The sequence below is a fragment of the Rhizopus delemar genome, genomic scaffold, assembly GCF_000149305.1.
Source record: "Rhizopus delemar RA 99-880 supercont3.5 genomic scaffold, whole genome shotgun sequence".
NCBI lineage: Eukaryota > Fungi > Mucoromycota > Mucoromycetes > Mucorales > Rhizopodaceae > Rhizopus > Rhizopus delemar.
Window position 1 is genome coordinate 2484057 of NW_027137831.1, and position 20273 is coordinate 2504329.

A 20273-nucleotide genomic window follows, 5' to 3' on the forward strand; every position below is an offset into this window, starting at 1 on the left:
TTACCCTATTCTAACAAGTTTGATCTACTATTAACAAGACCTGGTGGTCACTTACAACAAGCGAATTTAATATTAATACATAACTCAAGTCTTATTTTTTTAATCTTCTTATCAACTTTATTGTCAATCTAAAAGCCTATTCAAATCCCAAGCCATTAAAGCAATAAAAAATACACTATCTCAATAGCAAACGATGCTATGCTAATAGCAAAGGAATTCAAAGACAGCAAAAAAAAGAAGAAGACAAAAGAAAAACCAAAAACAGCATAAAAGTATAAAAATCAAAAAATATATAAATATCAGTATCTTTTTATAAATATTTCAATCATTGTTATTATTTTATCCTGTTATCTTACCTATTATTTTACGTTACCTTACTTTATCACAGTAAATATCCTTTGAATCTAAATATCTCTTTATTTTATTTGTATAAATAGGAAGAACCAATAATCCCTTGAAACTTATATTTTATTGTAAATCCCTTTTATTTTATCTTTACTTTACCTTTATTCTTTTTATTCAATTCAAGTCTGATCAACTTAATAAGATCTGGTGGTCACTTATACCCAAACATACATCTATTCAATTTTACTTCTTTGGATACAAATTACAGTGGCTACCAAAACCGTTCGCACAAAACGTATTTTTTTCTTTCTGCATCTTTTGTGACCTATTGCGCATACAAGATACCATATCTAATACATATTTCCTAAGAGTACAAACTCTTGGCGTTCTTATGATGTATAAAATGTCACCCTATGCGCACCCTAACTCGTACTACGGAGAATCAAAAATCAAAGGTACATTCGAACGGTTTTGCGGCCTCGCTTGAGAAATTCCTCGATTGTGGTAAACGCAGTCACTACACCCTGAGATTCTTCCAGAACTTTCGCTGCTTACTAATTCACCACTGCACACTATTTTCTTTCTTTTTTTCCTTTGTCATTCGCACATTCCCATTTCGACATCTCGACATTTACCAAGTAATTACTCAACATGCAACCATTAACAGAAGATCGCAAGAACACTATCGAATTTTACCTTCGTCAAGGCTTTTCTTATCATAAAATTACAAAGATAGTTAAAGTATCATCCTCCACTGTTCATAAAATTCGTTTGGAATTAGGTTTGCCTGCTCGAATTGACAAAGGTGGTAGGCCAAAAGCGCTGACTAAGCGGGAGCAGCAGCATCTCGTTCGTGCTGTAACAGTAGATGGGCTCGAAAATGCTGTACAAGCAGAGCAGTCGTTGGAGCAGAACTTGGGCAAGTCAGTTTCTGTAGATACTGTACGTAGGGAGTTAAGGGATGCTGGTTTGGTCTCATTTGTCAGGCCAAAGAAACCTTTAATTAATGAAAGAAATAGAAAGAGGAGGCTCCAATGGGCTCGTCAGCATATTGACTGGACAGTAAACGATTGGATGAATGTCATATGGTCTGAAGAAACCAAAATCAACCGTTTTGGGTCCGACGGAAAGTCTTATGCATAGAAACTGCCAGGCCAACCGCTTAAAAAGCACCATGTTCGTGAGACAGTGAAGCATGGAGGAGGCTCTATAATGGTATGGTGCTGTATTAGCTGGTATGGTCCAGGCTACAGTGGGTCAAAAAACTGCACCAACGCAACTCAGTTTTTCTGAAATACAAGTATAGCTCTGTCAGTTTAAAAGTAAACATTACGAAACTTGGAGCAAAAAGAGTTAATACTGTTACTATTTATTGACAAAAGTTTCAAGGTCAGATGCGGAGTATTGATCTAAAGAGCACTCAGCAAAAAGAGGAGGTCGGTTGGTGCAGTTTTTTGACTTTTAAAATGAAAAGGAAGTTGATATCATATGTCCGGACTGAGACTATTCCGGCAGATTTAATCTAATCTTTCTTATACTTAGCCACACTGGGGACCTTCAAATAAAGTCTTTGTAATTGTTTTCTGTTTTTTTTTTTCATGCTTTACCCAAACCCATTGTACATCGTCAGTATCTATCCATCATTAGAAATGCCCAAAAAGCTTCCATCCGATATTCAAAACAGTATCAAAGCATTATTAGAGAACAGTGCTGATCCTGCAGTCATTGAGAAACGGGTTGGAGTGCATAGAAATACCGTCAATAGGTATGCAAATAAGTGGATGCACGATGGAATACGTAAAAGAGGAGGTAGACCGAGCATTGTGGCAGAGTCAACACGTCCATACATCAAGAGACAAGTGCTCACAGGTTGTTTGAAGGCTGCCAAGGATGTGCAAATGAAGTTGGAGGAGCTTGGACACCTTATTTCGTATCAATCGGCAATTAATGTCTTACATTCAGTTGAAATTTATGCTGAGATCAAAAAGAAGAAGCCATTATTGACTGAAAAGCACAAGAAGGCTCGATTAGCATGGGCTAAAAAGCATCAATATTGGACAGTACATGATTGGCGACGTGTCATCTTTTCTGATGAGACGAAAGTCAACATTTGGGGCTCTGATGGTTGCAAGTATTATTGGAAAAAAAAATGTGATCATTTACAGCCTCACTATATCGACGTTACTGTGAAGCATGGAAGCGGTGTTCTCATGTTATGGGGCTGTATAACCAGCGAAGGACCTGGATACGCATGTCAGATCTATAATGGTACCATGAATTCGGAGTTATACCAAGAAATCCTTGGTACAAGTCTAAAAGACACTATGGAGAACTGTGGTCTGAACTGGGAAACGTCGGTATTTCAGCACGATAATGATCCCAAACATCGATCAAAGTCCACAACACAATGGATGAAGGATAGTGGCATGCTTTACATTGACGATTGGCCATCGCAAAGTCCAGATCTTAATCCTATTGAACATATATGGCATCACTTGAAGTTAAAGCTGAGCATGTATGATAATAGGGTGACCAGCATCCATGAACTGTGGCAAAGAGTCGAAAATGAATGGAATTCGTTTACTAAGGAACAATGCATCAAATATATAGACAGTATGCCCTACTGAATACAAGCAGTCTTAGCAGAAAAGGGTGGATCCACTAAATATTTTAAAAGTCAAAAAACTGCACCAACCGACCTCCTCTTTTTGCTGAGTGCTCCTTAGATCAATACTCCGCATCTGACCTTGAAACTTTTGTCAATAAATAGTAACAGTATTAACTCCTTTTGTTCCAAGTTTCGTAATGCTTACTTTTAAACTGACGGAGCTATACTGGTATTTCAGAAAAACTGGGTTGCGTTGGTGCAGTTTTTTGACCCACTGTATATTGTGGATGTGGGCAAGAACATGACTAAGGACGTTTATTTGGAGGTTTTACAAGATGATTTGATGAAGTCTTTGGCCTGGTACATGGAAGAAAGTGGAAAACCTACAAATCAATTTATCTTTATGCAGGACAACGATCCCAAACATACAGCTAAAGTCGTGCCAAAATGGCAAAATGAGCAAGACTTTCATGTTATGAAATGGCCACCACAATCACCAGACTTGAACCCAATTGAAAACATGTGGCAATTGCTTAAACGTCGGCTGTTTAGAAACTATGACTGCCCTCCATGTGGTATACATGAGCTATGGGACCGCATAGCTCACACTTGGTACCAAATCACGGCTGAAAAATGCCAAAAGTTTATTAAAAGTATGCCGGATCGATGCCGTGCAGTTATTGAGGCTGATGGCTTTTACATTGGTTATTAAATAAACTAATTTTAACGCATTTTGCTTTCAAAATACAGTAGGTGAAAAAAGTGTTGCAACCTTAGTTCAATTCTCGCTTAATCCCATGTTCCAGGCAAACTAATGCACAGAAGCTTCTTTCCTGTTAAAGCATAAAAGTACCTTCTGTTGTACTTATATTAATGCTATTAAAATGACTTACATGATACTAGCTGAGGAGGAAAGGATTACGATATGTGAGAAATTCCATATCCTGATTTTTGCAAAAAAACGACATTTTTATTAAGAAGCTGCGTGTTCTTCTTTTGCCTTAATAACAGCTTCATTTCTTAGTTGCATGGTATCTACATATTGTTTGCAAAGATAGATAATAAACTTGTTCCATTCCATATCAACGTTTTCCCATAGATAATCAACGTCACATGTATGTGTGTGATAAGTTCTGATTTAAAGTTTATGATGGTGCCAAACGTGCTCTATTGGATACAAGTCTAGACTTTGCATTGGCTAATAGTTAATACATTAGATGTTGGTCACAGCCAAGTATTTGATTGTCAATTTCAACTTCTGGTTAGGGTTCTTAACTAACTGAAGATAAAATTGAGACTTGTCAAAACTGTGCTACTGTGGCATTTTCATGTATTTGATACCAACCATTTGCTGGTAAACCTCTGAATTTACTATCCATCCTAAGCTTAACACCTATATCCACCACGGTTTTAGTTATATGTCTCTACATAAATAATTGCGCACGTAGATGCTTATCTGCAAAGTCCAGGTGGTTGGACGTAAAGCATCGCCTGGTCTTACGCAGTAGTACTTGACACTATGAGATGTCTATATACTAATTTTCACTTCACTAGAAAAGACTACTTGTCGCCATGAATCAATATACTAGCTGCGGTACTTTCTGGCCTAAGATAGCTTTTTTTTCGTATGCTCTTTTACCAAAAATGGCTTCTTTTTTTTCAGCTTCGCATGGAAGTTTATTGATTTTAACTCGTTAACTGTCGAACTATGCAATATGGAGAGCCCAGGTTCCAATAGCAGTCGATACACATCTTTGTCTATCTGTAGCTGTCCCTCAATGATTTGGATTTCCATGTAATTCTTGGTAACATCAGGCACAATTAGTGCTCTACCCAGCTGACTGCTTGAGATATTGACCTTTAGCTTCTTTGTATATCGATAAACAAGTGATGGGAAAATATGGAGCTCGGCATAAATATCAGCAACTGTCCTGCTACTATGCAACACAGACTTCATACCATCTTAGCTACGAGATGATGAAGCAGATGGCATTTTGTGTAAAAAAGTATGAAAAAATAAATTGAGGATAAGTGCGGAAAAATTGATGAAAACAATCCATCTATTTACATCAGAATAATATAAAGGGTAACACATTTCTAGCTGAGAATGACTTAACACTGGTTTCCTTAGAGAAGCTCGTTGATTTTTAAACAGAATGATAAGTAGTCGTTTTTTGAATATATAAAATTGTGAATTGTTTAGGATAGGGGGGCTTTAGGTAAAAGTAGTATAACAACAAAGATAAAGAAATACTGTTAGAACTTGGTATCTCTTTATTAAGTTAAGATAACTAAGATTGAATATGATAAATTCTACGTGTAAAAAGTGAGAGTATTTATAGACATGATACGGATAAAGAATTAGGACAGATTTATGATCAACTCGACAGAATAGATGATTACTATTTCTAATTATTAGTTTAGCCTGTTCCTAGCTTGTATTGTCAATTATGCTATTGGGATGGTTTCAGATAACTCTGGATGTAGGACTATTTAGAAGACGGTACGGATGAATATAAAATCCTCTAGTTCCGTGATTGGATATTACGGCTAATAATAATATCGCAGTTAGGATAAAGGTTTACATGACTTAATGATGATCCGGTAAGTAATTGTCATTCCTTATTCAACATGCTCATATCATCAATAAACTACAGTAGCTTACAAAATTGTACAAGTGTTTTGCATTTTTTGCTTCTGTAAGATTTATCGATACCAAAACGATAAATAAGCTACAGCATGTTCTACATCATTCGAAAGTATAGCTTCTTGGCTTTCTTTTGGTACTATTCAGTCGGCGATAACGTCATTTTGGATGGAGCTATGGCCGTTTACAAATGCCGACTACACTTGTACAATTTTGGAACCGATGTTTTAGAATAAAGTTTTTATTTAAATGTGTGCACTAAAAGTTGATCCAAAGACCCTTGTTCTCTATAATGTCAATACATCGTTGAGGCATAGTTTCAATATAATTTTGACATTCTTTTTCGGTAATTTCGTACCAAGTCTCGAACGTACGAGTCCATAGTTCATCCATAGAGGCAGGAGGACAATCATACTGTTTAAACAAGCGTTTTTTTAAGGTATTCCACATATTTTCAATTGGATTTAAGTCTGGATACTGTGGAGGCCACTCCATTGTTGTAAAATCCTGTTTAGACAACCATTCAGATACGATTTTGGACTTATGTTTGGGATCGTTATGTTGCATAAATTCAAAATCAGCCATTATAAGGTCGTTTTCTTCACAATAGCCAGTCATAGACTTCACCAAATCATCTTGCAATACAGATAAATAGACGCTCTTGTCCATATTCTTGCCTACGTCGACAATATACCCAACCCCGTACCAGCTAATACAGCTCCAAACCATAAGTGATCCTCCACCATGTTTTACGGTTTGCTTTACGTGCCTTCTTTTAAGCTTCTCATTTGGTTGCTTCCATTCATAAACCTTACCATCCGATCCAAAACGATTTACTTTAGTCTCATCAGACCAAATCACGCGTTTCCAGTCTTCTATGGTCCAGTCAACGTGATTAAGAGCCCAGTCCAATCGCTTTCGTCTGTTTACTTCACTGAGCAATGGTTTTTGAGGCTTAACAAAAGAGGTTAAACCAGACCTATGCAGCGATCTTCGCACTGTTTGGGCTGATACAACCTTTTGCAAGTCATTTTCGAGTGTGTTTCTAGCTTCTACTGCATTCTCTTGACCTTTAACAGTTACTAATCGGACTAAATACTGATCATCCTTGCTGCTGAGTAACTTGGGGCGACCTGCTTTAATGCTGTTTACTTCGTTTTTTATTGTTTTTCGAACGTTCTGAACAGTTCCACGGCTTGCTCCAGTTGTTTTCACTGTTTTTGATATAGAGTATCCGTTTTTTAAGCAGCTGATGATACGATTACGGAGATCTTCACTGATAGTTTGCATATTGGACGTTGGTACACTTTTATATAGCAGTTAGTTCCTGTAGGTGTAAGAAAAATGGCAGAAAAAGAAAGAAAAAGATACTTTGAGCATTGAAGAATAAAAAAAACCCTTTTTTGGTGGCTTACACTCTGTGACGAGCAAGATTATAAGCTGATATTGAAATATTTGAAGCGGTTCCAAAATTGTACAAGTGTAGTCGGCATTTGTAAACGGCCATAGCTCCATCCAAAATGACGTTATCGCCGACTGAATAGTACCAAAAGAAAGCCAAGAAGCTATACTTTCGAATGATGTAGAACATGCTGTAGCTTATTTATCGTTTTGGTATCGATAAATCTTACAGAAGCAAAAAATGCAAAACACTTGTACAATTTTGTAAGCTACTGTATATCACAACCACGTCATATATTTGACTATGTGAAGTTAATATGAATAAAGCTTAATATAAAAATCTAATCAAAGTCTTTTATTGATCTGTGTTGGGAATAATGTTATAAATGATTCCAAGTTATGTCAGCATACTATTCAGGATCATATTTGATTCCTTTTATTAAAATAAAGTGACTATAATCTTATGTATCCTTAACAGTCTCCATTATTAGCTTTCAGTCTTTCTGTACTTATTTAGTAACTGAATTTACTCAAACCCAATAACCATTCAGGAGCAAAATACAAGTGCCGTCTTAAACAACGATTCCATGGATGCCTATTTATAAATGCAACATTAGTAGCTTAGAACAACGATTTATAATATAGTTATATAAGATAAGGTTCCATGGAACAAGATATGATGACAATGCCCCAATCCAGAATGAAGCATCAAGAAAGAACCAATTGATTTAACTCAATCGTCCCCATGAATTATCATTCAAAAGAATATAAATATTCCACCTAAATCCTGATTGAAAAAAGGATAGCTTTTAACTTGGATATAATCAAGAATAAAAAGTATCTCAAAGTAATTATCGTTTTGGTGCTTTTTTATTTCTTTTTATCTTCGTTTATTACACATACATCACATATACAGTGCGTTGCAAAACCCGGACACAAAACTTAAAAAACCACGCAAATTCCTATAAATGGTCCTCTAGCCAAGCTTTTAATTCGAAAGTTCGCACAAATATAGTATAACTTATATAGTATTTATGGTCCAAATTTGGAGCGGAGAAAATAATGTATGATTGACTTATGATCTTATGAGCTATTATTTTCGAAATTTATGTTTTTTTGGATAAAGTTTTTTTATTTAATATTTGATATTCCCACCTCCAGCTATGATTACTGCCTTAATACGTTTGGGCATACTTCTGTAGTATGGTTCTACATCATCTGGTGTAAAAAAATCCCATTCTTTGCATACCCTTTGTCATAGTTCATCAACATTGACAGCACGGTTGTCATGACTGCGTAGCTTATGCTTCAAGTGCCTCTATAGATGTTCTACAGGGTTGAGGTCAGGGCTTTTTGCTGGCCAGCCCTGCAGTAATTGTACCTCTTTTTGCTTCATCCATCTCTTAGTATGTTAGGGATATGCTTGGGGTCATTGTCATGTTGGGAAATGACGTCCTTATGTTTTCAGTCATAGTAATCGAGTGTATCTTTGCATGTGGTTCCCAATATATTGGTATAGGTTTGCGAGTTCATATTACCATCAAAGATTTGACAAGCATAACGAACCCCTGTTGTAAACATAGTTATTTTCTATAAGGTATCAGTTGTATTAAAATAAATAACGATACACAAAACATTAAACTATGATTGAACAATTCCACACTTTTCCAAATTTAGAACAATAAGATCAGTATTTGTCATCCTAGCGAGTCTAATCAATTGTCAACCCCAAAAGTAATTAGATCAAAGTTAATTGACCGGTTATTATTTCTATTGTTCAACTTCAGATGCATATATTAGAACATCGACAAGCTTTAGCTTAATCATTGGTTCTTCAGCACGACATCGTTGCCGAGTCTATATCTTTTATATCTACGCTCACAAAGAATATAAATAGATGCCAACTTTTTATCCATTAAACGGAGCTCTTTTGCAATATAAAGAAATCTGCAATAAAGAAGGATTTTAATTTTATATTGCTGCTATTGTTTTTTTGCTTAATTTTTTATTTAATCTTACGATTAAAACAATTACTCTCTTTTTTTTACGTGAAATCAAGGTAAAATTAGAGATTTGAAGTGTTTTTTTGGCGTGCGTAATATTCGAGTAATACTTGAAATATTACCAACTGCCGTAAAATTCTCTTGAAAGGTGCCGTTTTAAATCTGGTAATATTCGAGTAAAATCTCAGATATCAAGCGAATATTACCGACTTAATATTCTTAAATTATTTGCAGTGAATCACTGCAAATAATTGTGCAAACTCTGCGAATCGTTAATTGTTAGGTATATGCTTCTATGTTCAGCAATATCAAAATCTGTGATTGAATGCATATTTATGCCGACGACGATATTAGCCATACTTTACGGGCCTATAATTCTATTATTTATTTTACGTCCTGCTAATGCAGATACTGACGGGAGTGATAATTCAGAGTTCTAAGTAGATTTAATCCTTACTGTGCGAGGACGTCTATCTTGGTAGCTGCTTTTCATAGTCTTTTCTACGTCAGAAAAAAATTGGGGACCAATGATACTTTTCAAATCAATGCTTTATTTGTCTTTTTGATCTTTATAAACCACTCATATTGCCTTATAAACTTCTTTATCGACCATTCATATTGCTTTATATACAGAAAAAAAAATATGGATTTGTTTTATAAAAATAGCTTTTTTTTTTATTTAAATAAAATAATAATAACAGTATACAGTACTTCTTTGCTTGTAGTGTTTTAAAAGTTTACTTGACTTACCTAATATCATCACGATAGCATCATCCAATCTAAAAATACATCAATTAATTTTGTGAAACTCAAGAAGTTCTCACAAAAAAAAAAAAAAAAAAAAAAGGCCAAGCTCAAGGATGCAAAGACGCAAGGATTCAAGGACGCAAGGACTTGGGCACTCAAAGCAAAAGAACAAAAGACATCAGTACTCAAGAACCAAAGCAAGGGTGAGAAAGAGATAGTAAAAGGCCAAAGCAAAGTAGCACGTATCTATAATAATTATTAGCTATTGAGTATACGTAGTAGAAGTAATAGTACCTTTCTTTAGATAGGCCAGAAGAAGACTAGCTAAGCATATATCAACAAGTAAAGAAAAGGGAAGCAGCATGCATCTATAATAATTATTAGCTATTGTGTACATGTAGTAAAAGTAATAGCACCTTACTTTAGGTGAACCGGGTAAAAAAAGACACTAGCCAAGCTTATACCAACAAGTAAAAAATAAAGAAGCAGCACGCATCTATAAAAACTATTAGCTATGAAGGATACTTAATAAAAGTAATAGTACCTTGCTTTAGATGAACCAGGAAAAAGAAAAGAAAAAAGCAAAGAAAGAAAAAAAGACACCAGCCAAGCTTATACCAACAAGTAAACGAAGAAGCAATGATAATCCTGGGAAAGAGATTTTTTAAAGACCATTTAAAACATTAAGAAAGCAACAAATACGATTTTACTAAGTACAAGTACCATTAGAACAGGAGTGAAATATATATAATATTAAGAACTTACCTTTTATAAAAAAAAGAAGAAAGAAAAAAGAAAAGTACTTTTTTTTTGTAGCCTTATTTTTTTACCAATGTTACACCTATTCACTGTCTGAACATATAAGTCAAAAACAGTTGCTTTTCATGTAGTTTACATTTAATGATATCCCAAAAGATAACTTATACATTGCTTGAACGAGTTTTATTACTCGAGTGCTATAACTTCAACATAGAGAGTACTATTTTTTCTTTTTTTTTTTTTTTATTTCAGGTAAAAAAAACGAAGTCGGTAACGAACAACAGCAGTAAAATAGCTTTTTTTTTCTCTCTGGTTTTGTTTCATGGAACACATTAGATGCCAAAGGTACAAAAGATAAAAAAGAAAGCTCAAGTTCTGGTCAAATGTAAGATTATAAAAAAATATAGTAACTACCAAGTCTAATGTCGGTTTCTTTTTTTTTTTCTTACATTAGGAATTCCTAATGGCACACATTCGGATGACGAACATGAACCTCATGAGCAAAGTTGTTCTTTCCAACTTAAAGAAACTATAAGAATATCAAACTTATATTACTGCTTGTTGCTGAAAAGTTATTTTTGGTAAAGAAAGTTGTCATTGCTCACATCTCTAATGGCTAATGACTAACGGCAAATTACACCCATGTGCAAACATAAAGTAAGTAATGAACGAGTATAAGCTTAAAAACATATATTCTTTTACAATATTTGTCATAAAAACTAATAAAACAATCTATTTACTTGATAAACAAAAGAGTTTTGTATGTATTTGTTAATTATAACTGCCTTGTAACAAAATGTTAGCAGAGCTTTATTTTTTATTCTTTTAGAATATACACGTATTCTTTTTTTATAATGTAAAGGTATTTGCATTTCTATGAAGTGTAATTGTTGTTAGATTAGTGTTTTCATTTGAACAATGAACTTTCTATTGCTAGACTCGTTTTTTTTACTTACTTTTTTTTTCACCAGGTCATTTTTTTTCCCAAACACGATTATTTTTTTACGTTTTGTAACACGTTTGTAATGATCTAAGCTAAAAACCACAAGCTGCCTTCCTAATATGTATTCTTCTGAACAAAATAATCGCAAAATGCTTTTGATTTCCGCTTTTTGCCCTCAAAAATAAAAAAAGAAGATATCGGTCTTTCAACGATAGAGGGGAACAGGCTTTCCAAAAAAAGATCATTTGAAAAAAAAAGACAGTTTTTTAAAACATGAATAACTTTATGAATACTTGCCCTACAAAAAAAACAAAAATATTATTAGATTTCTTTATTTTTTTCGCACCTAAATCATTTTTCAAAATTCAAAAAGGTGCAATACAGCAAGATATAATAGTTTCCCATAAAAAAATTATAAAATCTACGGATCTATGATTGTTAGGTCTGTTAAAATTCTACGTCAAAGCCCCTACATTATTTGTAGTGTGTCACTGCAAATAATTTAAGAATATTAAGTCGGTAATATTCGCTTGATATCTGAGATTTTACTCGAATATTACCAGATTTAAAACGGCACCTTTCAAGAGAATTTTACGGCAGTTGGTAATATTTCAAGTATTACTCGAATATTACTCCTGCCAAAAAAAACTCTTGAAATCTCTAATATTACTCGAATATTACGCACGCCAAAAAAACACTTCAAATCTCTAATTTTACCTTGATTTCACGTAAAAAAAAGAGAGTAATATTCGCATTTTACTTGATATGATAGGCTGGTTCTTTTTTAACCGTTACATATTTACTTCTTGTTATTGGACGAAATAGTATTTACTCATATACTTCTTTACATTCTTATTTGTAGAAAACCTTATCATTTAATACACTTCATTGGCTTAAAAAACAATATATTGGGCTTTAAAATTATACTTTTTATTGGATAAAAAATTTTGTATTTGAGATATTTGCAGATAAAAATTTGAGAATTAAAAGGAGATAGTACTTGAAAACTAGTGAATGAGTCTCTATGTAACCTCTTTATTAGATTTCAAGACGAGAGAGAGAACCCATTTAATCAAACTACGCCTTTATATAGGAAATAAAATTATTCAGGGACCGAAGTGAGTTCAAGGTCAATTTTAGTATTGAACTTGAATAATATAAATATTGTATATGGTTAATATTGTAAATGAGTCTTAGAGAATATGTAATATATAATATTATGTATTCAGTACTTGTTATTTTTTATATAAGATTTGAGTAATCTCATACGAATAATAAGTATTTAATGGGGTAAATACGACAATATTGAAATATAGTTTCTGTACTTCTTTACGCCTTTAGAATGACCAAACACTATATCATTTCTACCTTTTGGCAAAATAATACAGCAATCATCCATCCATTTTTCATTACCTCCATCCATTCATCCATCCGCAGATACCTTTCTTTTTTCTTAACTTACCTTATTTGACGCGTAATAAGTAGATTACGTTCAATAAAGACCTTGTAAACTGCCCATCTTGAGAAAAATTGCCTTTGGTTGGTTATACACGTAAAACAAATCAGCAAAGCATGTCCCAACAGAAGGATTACGGTTGCGTTATAGGATAACTACAAAATATTCTTCAGATTAAACATCTTGTAGAGCACCGTATGAGAGTTTTATTTACATTTAAGCTTCATTTTTGTAATATAGACCCAATAAAACCATTACTAATCTTGTAAAGCATCTTCTAAATATAAAGATGAGTAAAGTTTGTTTTAATAGCAGTAGAGCTACTTACAAAAATGCCATAAAAGTACAGTAGGTCACAAAACTGCTGCAAGGAATCCATTTTTCTTGGTTTTTGTAGCGCACATCCTGTTACAATGGCACAAACTGCCTCTATTCCCACATAGTAAATCTTCTACATGCCTTGAAAAATCCGAAAGAGTTTATGCCCTATTGGATAAGTATTGAAGGAAGTATGAGGCGCGCAATTTGAAAATTTGAAAAAATGAAAATTTGAACAGAATGAACTTATTTATTAATATTTAGTTGGTCCTACTTTTCTATTAATAATCTCTTGAGTTCTTTCCGGAATGTTATCTACATGTCCTTGGCAAAGATCTTTATGGAAGTCATTTCATATTTCATCAACTCGTTCCCAAAACACATCCATGTTCTTTGCTCTATATTCGTAATAGTTGAATTTCAACTTCAATTGATGTCCTACGTGCTCGATTGAATTTAAGTCGGGGATCTAAGCTGGCCAATAGTTAACATAGCTCTCTTGGTGACTACATAACTAGGCTATTGTAGATTATGCCTTGTGCTTTGGGTCATTGTCATGCTAAAAGTAAATGTTGGACCAGTCGAAATTGTAGTACTTCATAGTATCACGAAGCGTAGTGTTCAAAATATGCTGGTAAACACCCGAGTTCAAGTTTCCATCGTAAATTTAGCAAGCATATCCTGGTCCTTCAGAGGTTATACAACACCGGGACATCAATTTGCTAGCTCCGTGGTTGATTGCAAAATCCAGGTCATGATGTTGAAGAAGGTCACTTGGCCGTTTCCAATAGTGATCAGCATCATCAAAGCCCTATACGCTGAGCTTGGTCTCATTAAAGTACACTGTTTGCTGTCAGTCACTCATTGCCAAATCCTGATGCTCCTTGACACGTTCTAACTGATGCTACGTATGCGTTTTTGTCTGAAATGGCTTCTTTTTTTCTATCAGAAAATGGAACTCCATTGATTTCAGTACGTTAATTTCTGACTGGTATGAGATATCATAGCCAAAGCCAACCAGCTCCCGGTTCACCTCTTTAGAAGCCTTTAGAACCCATTCCATGACTTTTCTTTTGATTAACCGCTTCGTCACTTTGGAGACTACTGTAGGTCTACCACCTGTGTTTACTGTCCTACTTGAAAACAGCCGTCTAGAGTATCTACTAACAGTTGATTCATGTAATCCAGTCTCCTTAGCAATATCATATTTTGATGTGGATGCGATTAATGCCTGTTTGTGATCGTTTACTTTCTCCTCTGACAGTCATATATGCATGCAATTGACGAAAGGGTAAAAAAGAGAAATAATTTAAACAAAGGAATATAAAATTTAAAATAAAGGAATTGTAAGCGCTTTTATATACTGGCATCATTCTAATCATGTCAAGAATGTGAAAAATTATGATAGCAACCGGTTGGGTCGTATTAAAATTCGTCATTTAAAACATATGTGAACAAGTAAAAAATGTCGGATGTTCATAATACTACCTTTAGCGATCTCAAATTCCACCAATAACCATTGCCCATATCCGATAATCGACGAATAAATGCACTTTCTATTGAGGTACAAACAGTCAAGGTTTGAGATAGTTTGGTGCAGTACCCATGGACAACCAGCTGTAAAACCTGAATTTTGCAATTCCTTGCAGCAGTTTTGTGACCTACTGTATAAACAGAAGCATATCAGAGCATATTGTACAGTCATGAAGGACAAGCTATTAAAGAAGTAACATATATTTAGTACAGAACATTGAACATTTCCTTGACTTACAGTTTTAATACATGGATCCATGAAAATAAATCTTTTAGTCTTGCACGTATCTACTCGGATAATTTATTCTATCTACACTTTTTACCTGAAACATGAAGAGGACCTAAAGCAAATAAAGATTAAATTAGATGTTTTACTGCAATTTAATGAAACAAGTACCTTTAAAAGAGTTGTCATGAAATAAATATAAAAAGAAAAAAAAAAGGAAAAAACGAGGAAAAAAAATTTTAGTTGTTAAAAATAACAACTTACCACGTTTTAGCAGTCCTCTATTGGGGTATAAAATGCTTTCTTAAAATAATATATTTGAGTTTCACTGCTTTTAGCTTTATTATCCATTCCATTTTTTTAAAAAAAAAAATACTTACAGCAATGCCTTTGAACAGTTTGATCCGTGGTCCTCCTGAAGTCGTTGCCTCATCATCTCTTCCTGCTCGTAGAGTATCTACCACTCCTGCCTTGGCCACCCAGTCTCTCGAACAGACTATGGAGTCTCTGATTTCTGAGAACCAGGCTCTCAAGGAAAAAAATGCTGCCTTGGAGCAAAAAGTTTCGGACGTGAACGATAGGCTCGATCGTATGGAAGAAACGCTGGTTGGGGGTCCTAAGAGCAAGCCCAAAAAGCCTTTGGGGAGGGACTCTCGCATGTCTGTAAGTAACAAAGTATATAATTGCTAAGTATACATTTATTTTACCTTTTACTTACAGTAGTGGACAAAACTGGTGCACAAAAATGAAAATCAGTATTGCATCTCCGCCATATGCCTGTGACTTTTGTGGCATATACCATCTGAAAGGCAGGCTAAAATATACATTATGATATGTAAACGGGAACTGTGTCGGGCATCCCTCAGGCATAAGGTTATTTTTAGTGATTTTTTGAATATTTCAATTTTCGCCAAAAATATAGTACTTGTCTAGCCTTCTTTCAATTTTTCTCATATCTCTCCCGTTTGCTTTCAGATTTCACAGTATATTAGTGAGCTTTAGTAGCTCTTGAAAAATATATAAACCCATGCTTATTTTGTATTTCCCATTGAATTTCCCCTTTTGTTTTTACCCTATTCACCATGACAAAGTACTTGCCTTATATGCTTAAGAAAATAAGCAACTGTAAAAGCGAAGCTCTGAGATTTCGAATGCATTTAGTTCGTATGCCAGCGGATCTTTTTAGGGCAGCAGGAATCTCCAAATAGACAATCAACAGGATAAGAAAGGAAGAAAAGAACATCAAGGCTTGTGACCGTGGTAGTCGACCGGTCGTAGTCAGCAAAATAACTAATGCAATCATCCGCCTAAAGTTTCGACAAGGACCTTTACGCACAGCTTCTGATGCTCAGCTCTTTTTGAGATCCTTAGGACACAGTATTAGCAAACTGTCAGTCAGAAGACACTGTAGGAAGCTAGATTTTGAGTCTGGAACTAAGGAATCGAAGAATTTCATTAGCTGTATAAGCCAGAAAAAGCGATGAAAGTGGTATCGCGACAAACCATCGCATACTATAGAGGGCTGGAAGTCCATCATATTTAGCAATGAAAAAAACATGAATGTTATGAGTGCAGATAGTATACACTAATATTGAAAGCAAGTCGAGCAACCTTAGCGATCTTTTTACGGTGATCAAGCAATGAAGCATGTTGGTTGCTCTGTTACATTTTAAGGCTGTATTAGATATTGAGGACCAGGATATTTGTGTCAAGTATACGATGCTGTAATAAAGTCATAGGTATACACATGTATTTCGCTCACTACATACCACAAAAGCCTAGGGTATAGTGGCCTAAAATATCGTAATCTCTCGTTTCAGCATGACAATGACACAAAGCACAAGGCAAGACATGCCACAAAATCAATATTTGATAGCAGGGCTTCTGCGCTAAAGGGTTAGTCACCATTAATCCCGGCTTAAGCCTTCTTAAGCATGTCTGGTGGCAATTGAAGGCAAAGCTATGACGATACGACACTAGACCAAAAAGGGTAGATTATCTTTGGAAAAGAATAGTTAAAGAGCTGGGTTCTTTTATTGAAAATGATATACACACATACTACTAGCATATGCCAAGAAGAATATCTGATAATATCAAGAGATGAGATGATTATACAAAGTCTTAGACTTTAGACACTTTTGCGGTTTTTAGAAAATATAAAATTTTATAAATAAAAAGCATGTTCCTCGCTCAGCTTTAACAATGTCATGCTAAGAATACACATAAATTACAATGGCTAGCATATCTTCCTTCTAATATAGTTTCATATCTATTGCAATTACCATGAGCAAGTAATGGTAGTTAAAAGCTGAAAAAAAGTTTTGTGCACCATTTTTGTCCGCTACTGTATATACAATGCGTTGCAAAACCCGGACACAAAACTTAAAAAACCGTGCAGATCCCTATAAATCGCCCTCTAGTTGAGGTTTTAATTCGAAAGTTCGCACAAATATAGTGTAGCTTATATAGTGTTTATGATCCAAATTTGGAGCGGAGAAAATAACGTGTGTCTGAGTTATGATCTTATGAGTTATTATTTTCGAAATTTATGTTTTTTTTGGATAAAGTTTTTTTATTTAATATTTGATATTCCCACCTCCAGCTATGATTACTGCCTTAATACGTTTGGGCATACTTCTGTAGTATGATTCTGCATCACCTGGTGTAAATGAAACCCATTCTTTGCATATACTTTGCCATAGTTCATCAACATTGACAGCACGGTTGTCATGACTGCGTAGCTTATGCTTCAAGTGCCTCTATAGATGCTCTATAGGGTTGAGGTCAGGGCTTTGTGCTGGCCAGCCCTGCAGTAATTGTACCCCTTTTCGCTTCATCCATCTCTTGGTATGTTTGGAGGTATGCTTAGGGTCATTGTCATGTTGGGAAATGACGTCCTTATGTTTTCAGCCATACTAATCGAGTGTATCTTTGTATGTGGTTGCTAATACATTGGTATAGGTTTGCGAGCTCATATTACCACCAAAGGTTTGACAAGCATAACCAACCCCTTTTGCTGTCATGCAACCCCACATCATCAGGGATCCGCCTCCGTACTTTACTGTCTGCTTTACATGGCGTGGTCTGCTTACTGCCCCATCTTCTTTCCAAGTGTAAGGGTTGCTGTCTGGCCCAAAGATGTTTATTTTTGTTTCGTCAGAAAAGATAACCTTCTTCCAGTCATCAACAGTCCAATTTTGATGCGTCTTGCACCACTTAAGGCGGTTCTTTTGATGTTGGTCACTCAAGAATGGCTTGCTTTTCTTCAGTGTAGCTTTAAAGCCAAGTTCGTTCATCAGCCTTTTTGCTTGCCATTTGCTCATCGAGCATCCAATTGACTTCAAATAAGAACATACATCAGAAATAGACTTTAAGGCACCAGATCTGAGCTTTAAACGAAGGGCATTGGTGCGGAGGTTCTGAGTATATTTTGGCCTTCCGCCCTTAGGTCGGATATAGTTTGGTTTTAAGGTAGCCTTTAAGCGACGTACAGTAGGATCAGAGACCCCAGTTTCTGCAGCAATAGTTGACGTGGCTTCGTTGTTATGTAGGCAAAGTTTGACTCTGTCAAGCTTACTAGAGCTAATTCTGCGAGGCATTTTAAAAAATTGAGAGTGGGAAAAGTTACGTAGTGAGGAATATTTTTAAAATGTAAGAAACTTTAGTGGATTTATATACACCTTACAGACTGAGACTAGGGCTACAAGATGATGTAACTTTCATTTCACAACGTGTAATCCCTGTGATGTAATGATGAATAAAAGATGAATAACCACTTTGACGTAAATGTGCTATATTAGTCTATGGCAAATCATGCTATAAATGACTAGTGTATGACGTCAATTCAGGCCACAGTTTAGCATAAAATAAATTTCTCTATCTAACGGTAGTTAAATTACGTCAATACTGCTAATAGTCGTTAATCTATCCCATGAAAAGAGTTTTGTGTCCGGGTTTTGCAACGCACTGTATTTTATAGAGCAAGCTTCGCTTTGAGTACCAAAGACTCAGCAGAGACCACCATATTTCTTGGAATTATGGTGAGTCTTATAGACATGTTGACAACCAGCGTGTTGCTAGGCGGTTGTTAGCTTCCACTTTTACCTTCGCGGGAAGTCAACAGCTGTCTAGTGAAGACCGTGCCGACGCTGAGGCAGTTGCTTCAAGCAGGGTGCACAATTTTTTTACGAACTGTTGTAAAAAATTTCGTGATACCCAGCTTTCTGCCTAGGCAAGACAAGAAAAAAAAGGCCAAGAACGTTGTCAACAGCAGACTGACCAAAGTAGTTTTTACTTAAACGCAATTAATATTGATATCATAAGCTGTTTTATTTACCTTTTCTTTTTTTTTTTTAGAAAGTATGCAGCAGAAGAAAGGCTCACTTGCATAATAGGCACTTGTTCAATGAACTTGAACATTGTGAGCTATTTCTTCAAAATGCATACATGTCTGCTGAAGAAGATGGCACGGTCGATGAACATGGCAAGCCGAAGACGTTCTTGGTCCGAAGACCCACTTGGAGAAGCAGAAAGGTAAATAAAAATTAGTCATATAACATTACAAGATGGAATGCTAACACAATTATCGTAATATAGTTGAACAACTTTTTCGATCAACTTGATGCTATCTCCAAGGAGAATGAAGGCCCTTTGGGGCATGTTGAACGTGTGGTCGTTCCACTTGAACTGGAAATGTCTGAAAAGACTATTGCTGCCCTTCCCCGTTGGGGATTTAAAAAATTTGAATAAATAATCTTGTTGCCTTCCATTGTTTTTTTTTTTTGTAATTCAAGTTGAAAAAAAAGAGTAAATGAATTCTATAAGTTTTATGTTTTTAATTAATGGTGTTAATAAAATGAAAAAAAATAAAGAAAAAACAAAGTAAAAAAATAAAGTGAAAAAAAAAAACTAAAAAATTACCCTGTTATTTTTCTTGACATGGGAATTATGACATTTACTTTTTCTTGTTCTAACCACTTCATCACACCAACAGGTCTATAGATTCTCTGAACTGGAAGCACACAAGAGCTGCTTATTTCTTCAAATTCGTCAGACCATGTTTCTAACCCATTAGCTCTATGAGTGTTGAATGTGTGAGGTGTGGGTTTATACCATCTCACAAAAGCAAAGGTATGAATAACTTCTTTGTTGTCCATTTCAAGAATGTGGCAGAAAAAAAATTGTACCTGACCTGGACGGAGAATATAAGATTGGTTAGGACCAGGGAAAAAAGAGCAAAGATAAGACCCACGAGGGGAGGAGCAGGCAGCAGACTTGTATGGTTGAC

The 20273-nt window shown here is 35.1% G+C and overlaps 8 protein-coding genes across 8 annotated transcripts; 6 read left to right on the top strand and 2 right to left on the bottom strand.

Annotated features, from left to right (window-relative positions):
• Positions 1-996: 996 nt before the first annotated feature.
• On the top strand, positions 997-1488 carry RO3G_07704 (uncharacterized protein; the record flags this gene model as incomplete). The annotated part of the gene is made up of 1 exon (XM_067662294.1): positions 997-1488. One exon carries the CDS (start codon positions 997-999, stop codon positions 1486-1488), a length of 492 nt encoding a protein of 163 aa, XP_067518395.1.
• Positions 1489-1994: 506 nt separating this feature from the next.
• On the top strand, positions 1995-2972 carry RO3G_07705 (uncharacterized protein; the record flags this gene model as incomplete). The annotated part of the gene is made up of 1 exon (XM_067662295.1): positions 1995-2972. One exon carries the CDS (start codon positions 1995-1997, stop codon positions 2970-2972), a length of 978 nt encoding a protein of 325 aa, XP_067518396.1.
• A 324-nt stretch (positions 2973-3296) lies between these two features.
• Positions 3297-3665, top strand: RO3G_07706 (uncharacterized protein; the record flags this gene model as incomplete). The annotated part of the gene is made up of 1 exon (XM_067662296.1): positions 3297-3665. The coding sequence occupies one exon, from the start codon at positions 3297-3299 to the stop codon at positions 3663-3665; it is 369 nt and encodes a 122-aa protein (XP_067518397.1).
• A 2193-nt stretch (positions 3666-5858) lies between these two features.
• On the bottom strand, positions 5859-7191 carry RO3G_07707 (uncharacterized protein; the record flags this gene model as incomplete). The annotated part of the gene is made up of 2 exons (XM_067662297.1): positions 5859-6906; positions 7016-7191. 2 exons carry the CDS (start codon positions 7189-7191, stop codon positions 5859-5861), a joined length of 1224 nt encoding a protein of 407 aa, XP_067518398.1.
• Positions 7192-13322: 6131 nt separating this feature from the next.
• On the top strand, positions 13323-13681 carry RO3G_07708 (uncharacterized protein; the record flags this gene model as incomplete). Its single annotated transcript, XM_067662298.1, has 2 exons — positions 13323-13351; positions 13492-13681. 2 exons carry the CDS (start codon positions 13323-13325, stop codon positions 13679-13681), a joined length of 219 nt encoding a protein of 72 aa, XP_067518399.1.
• A 1689-nt stretch (positions 13682-15370) lies between these two features.
• On the top strand, positions 15371-15769 carry RO3G_07709 (uncharacterized protein; the record flags this gene model as incomplete). The annotated part of the gene is made up of 2 exons (XM_067662299.1): positions 15371-15649; positions 15710-15769. 2 exons carry the CDS (start codon positions 15371-15373, stop codon positions 15767-15769), a joined length of 339 nt encoding a protein of 112 aa, XP_067518400.1.
• Positions 15770-17892: 2123 nt separating this feature from the next.
• On the bottom strand, positions 17893-18585 carry RO3G_07710 (uncharacterized protein; the record flags this gene model as incomplete). Its single annotated transcript, XM_067662300.1, has 2 exons — positions 17893-17901; positions 18079-18585. 2 exons carry the CDS (start codon positions 18583-18585, stop codon positions 17893-17895), a joined length of 516 nt encoding a protein of 171 aa, XP_067518401.1.
• An 847-nt stretch (positions 18586-19432) lies between these two features.
• On the top strand, positions 19433-19735 carry RO3G_07711 (uncharacterized protein; the record flags this gene model as incomplete). Its single annotated transcript, XM_067662301.1, has 2 exons — positions 19433-19519; positions 19583-19735. 2 exons carry the CDS (start codon positions 19433-19435, stop codon positions 19733-19735), a joined length of 240 nt encoding a protein of 79 aa, XP_067518402.1.
• Between the last annotated feature and the right edge of the window lie 538 nt (positions 19736-20273).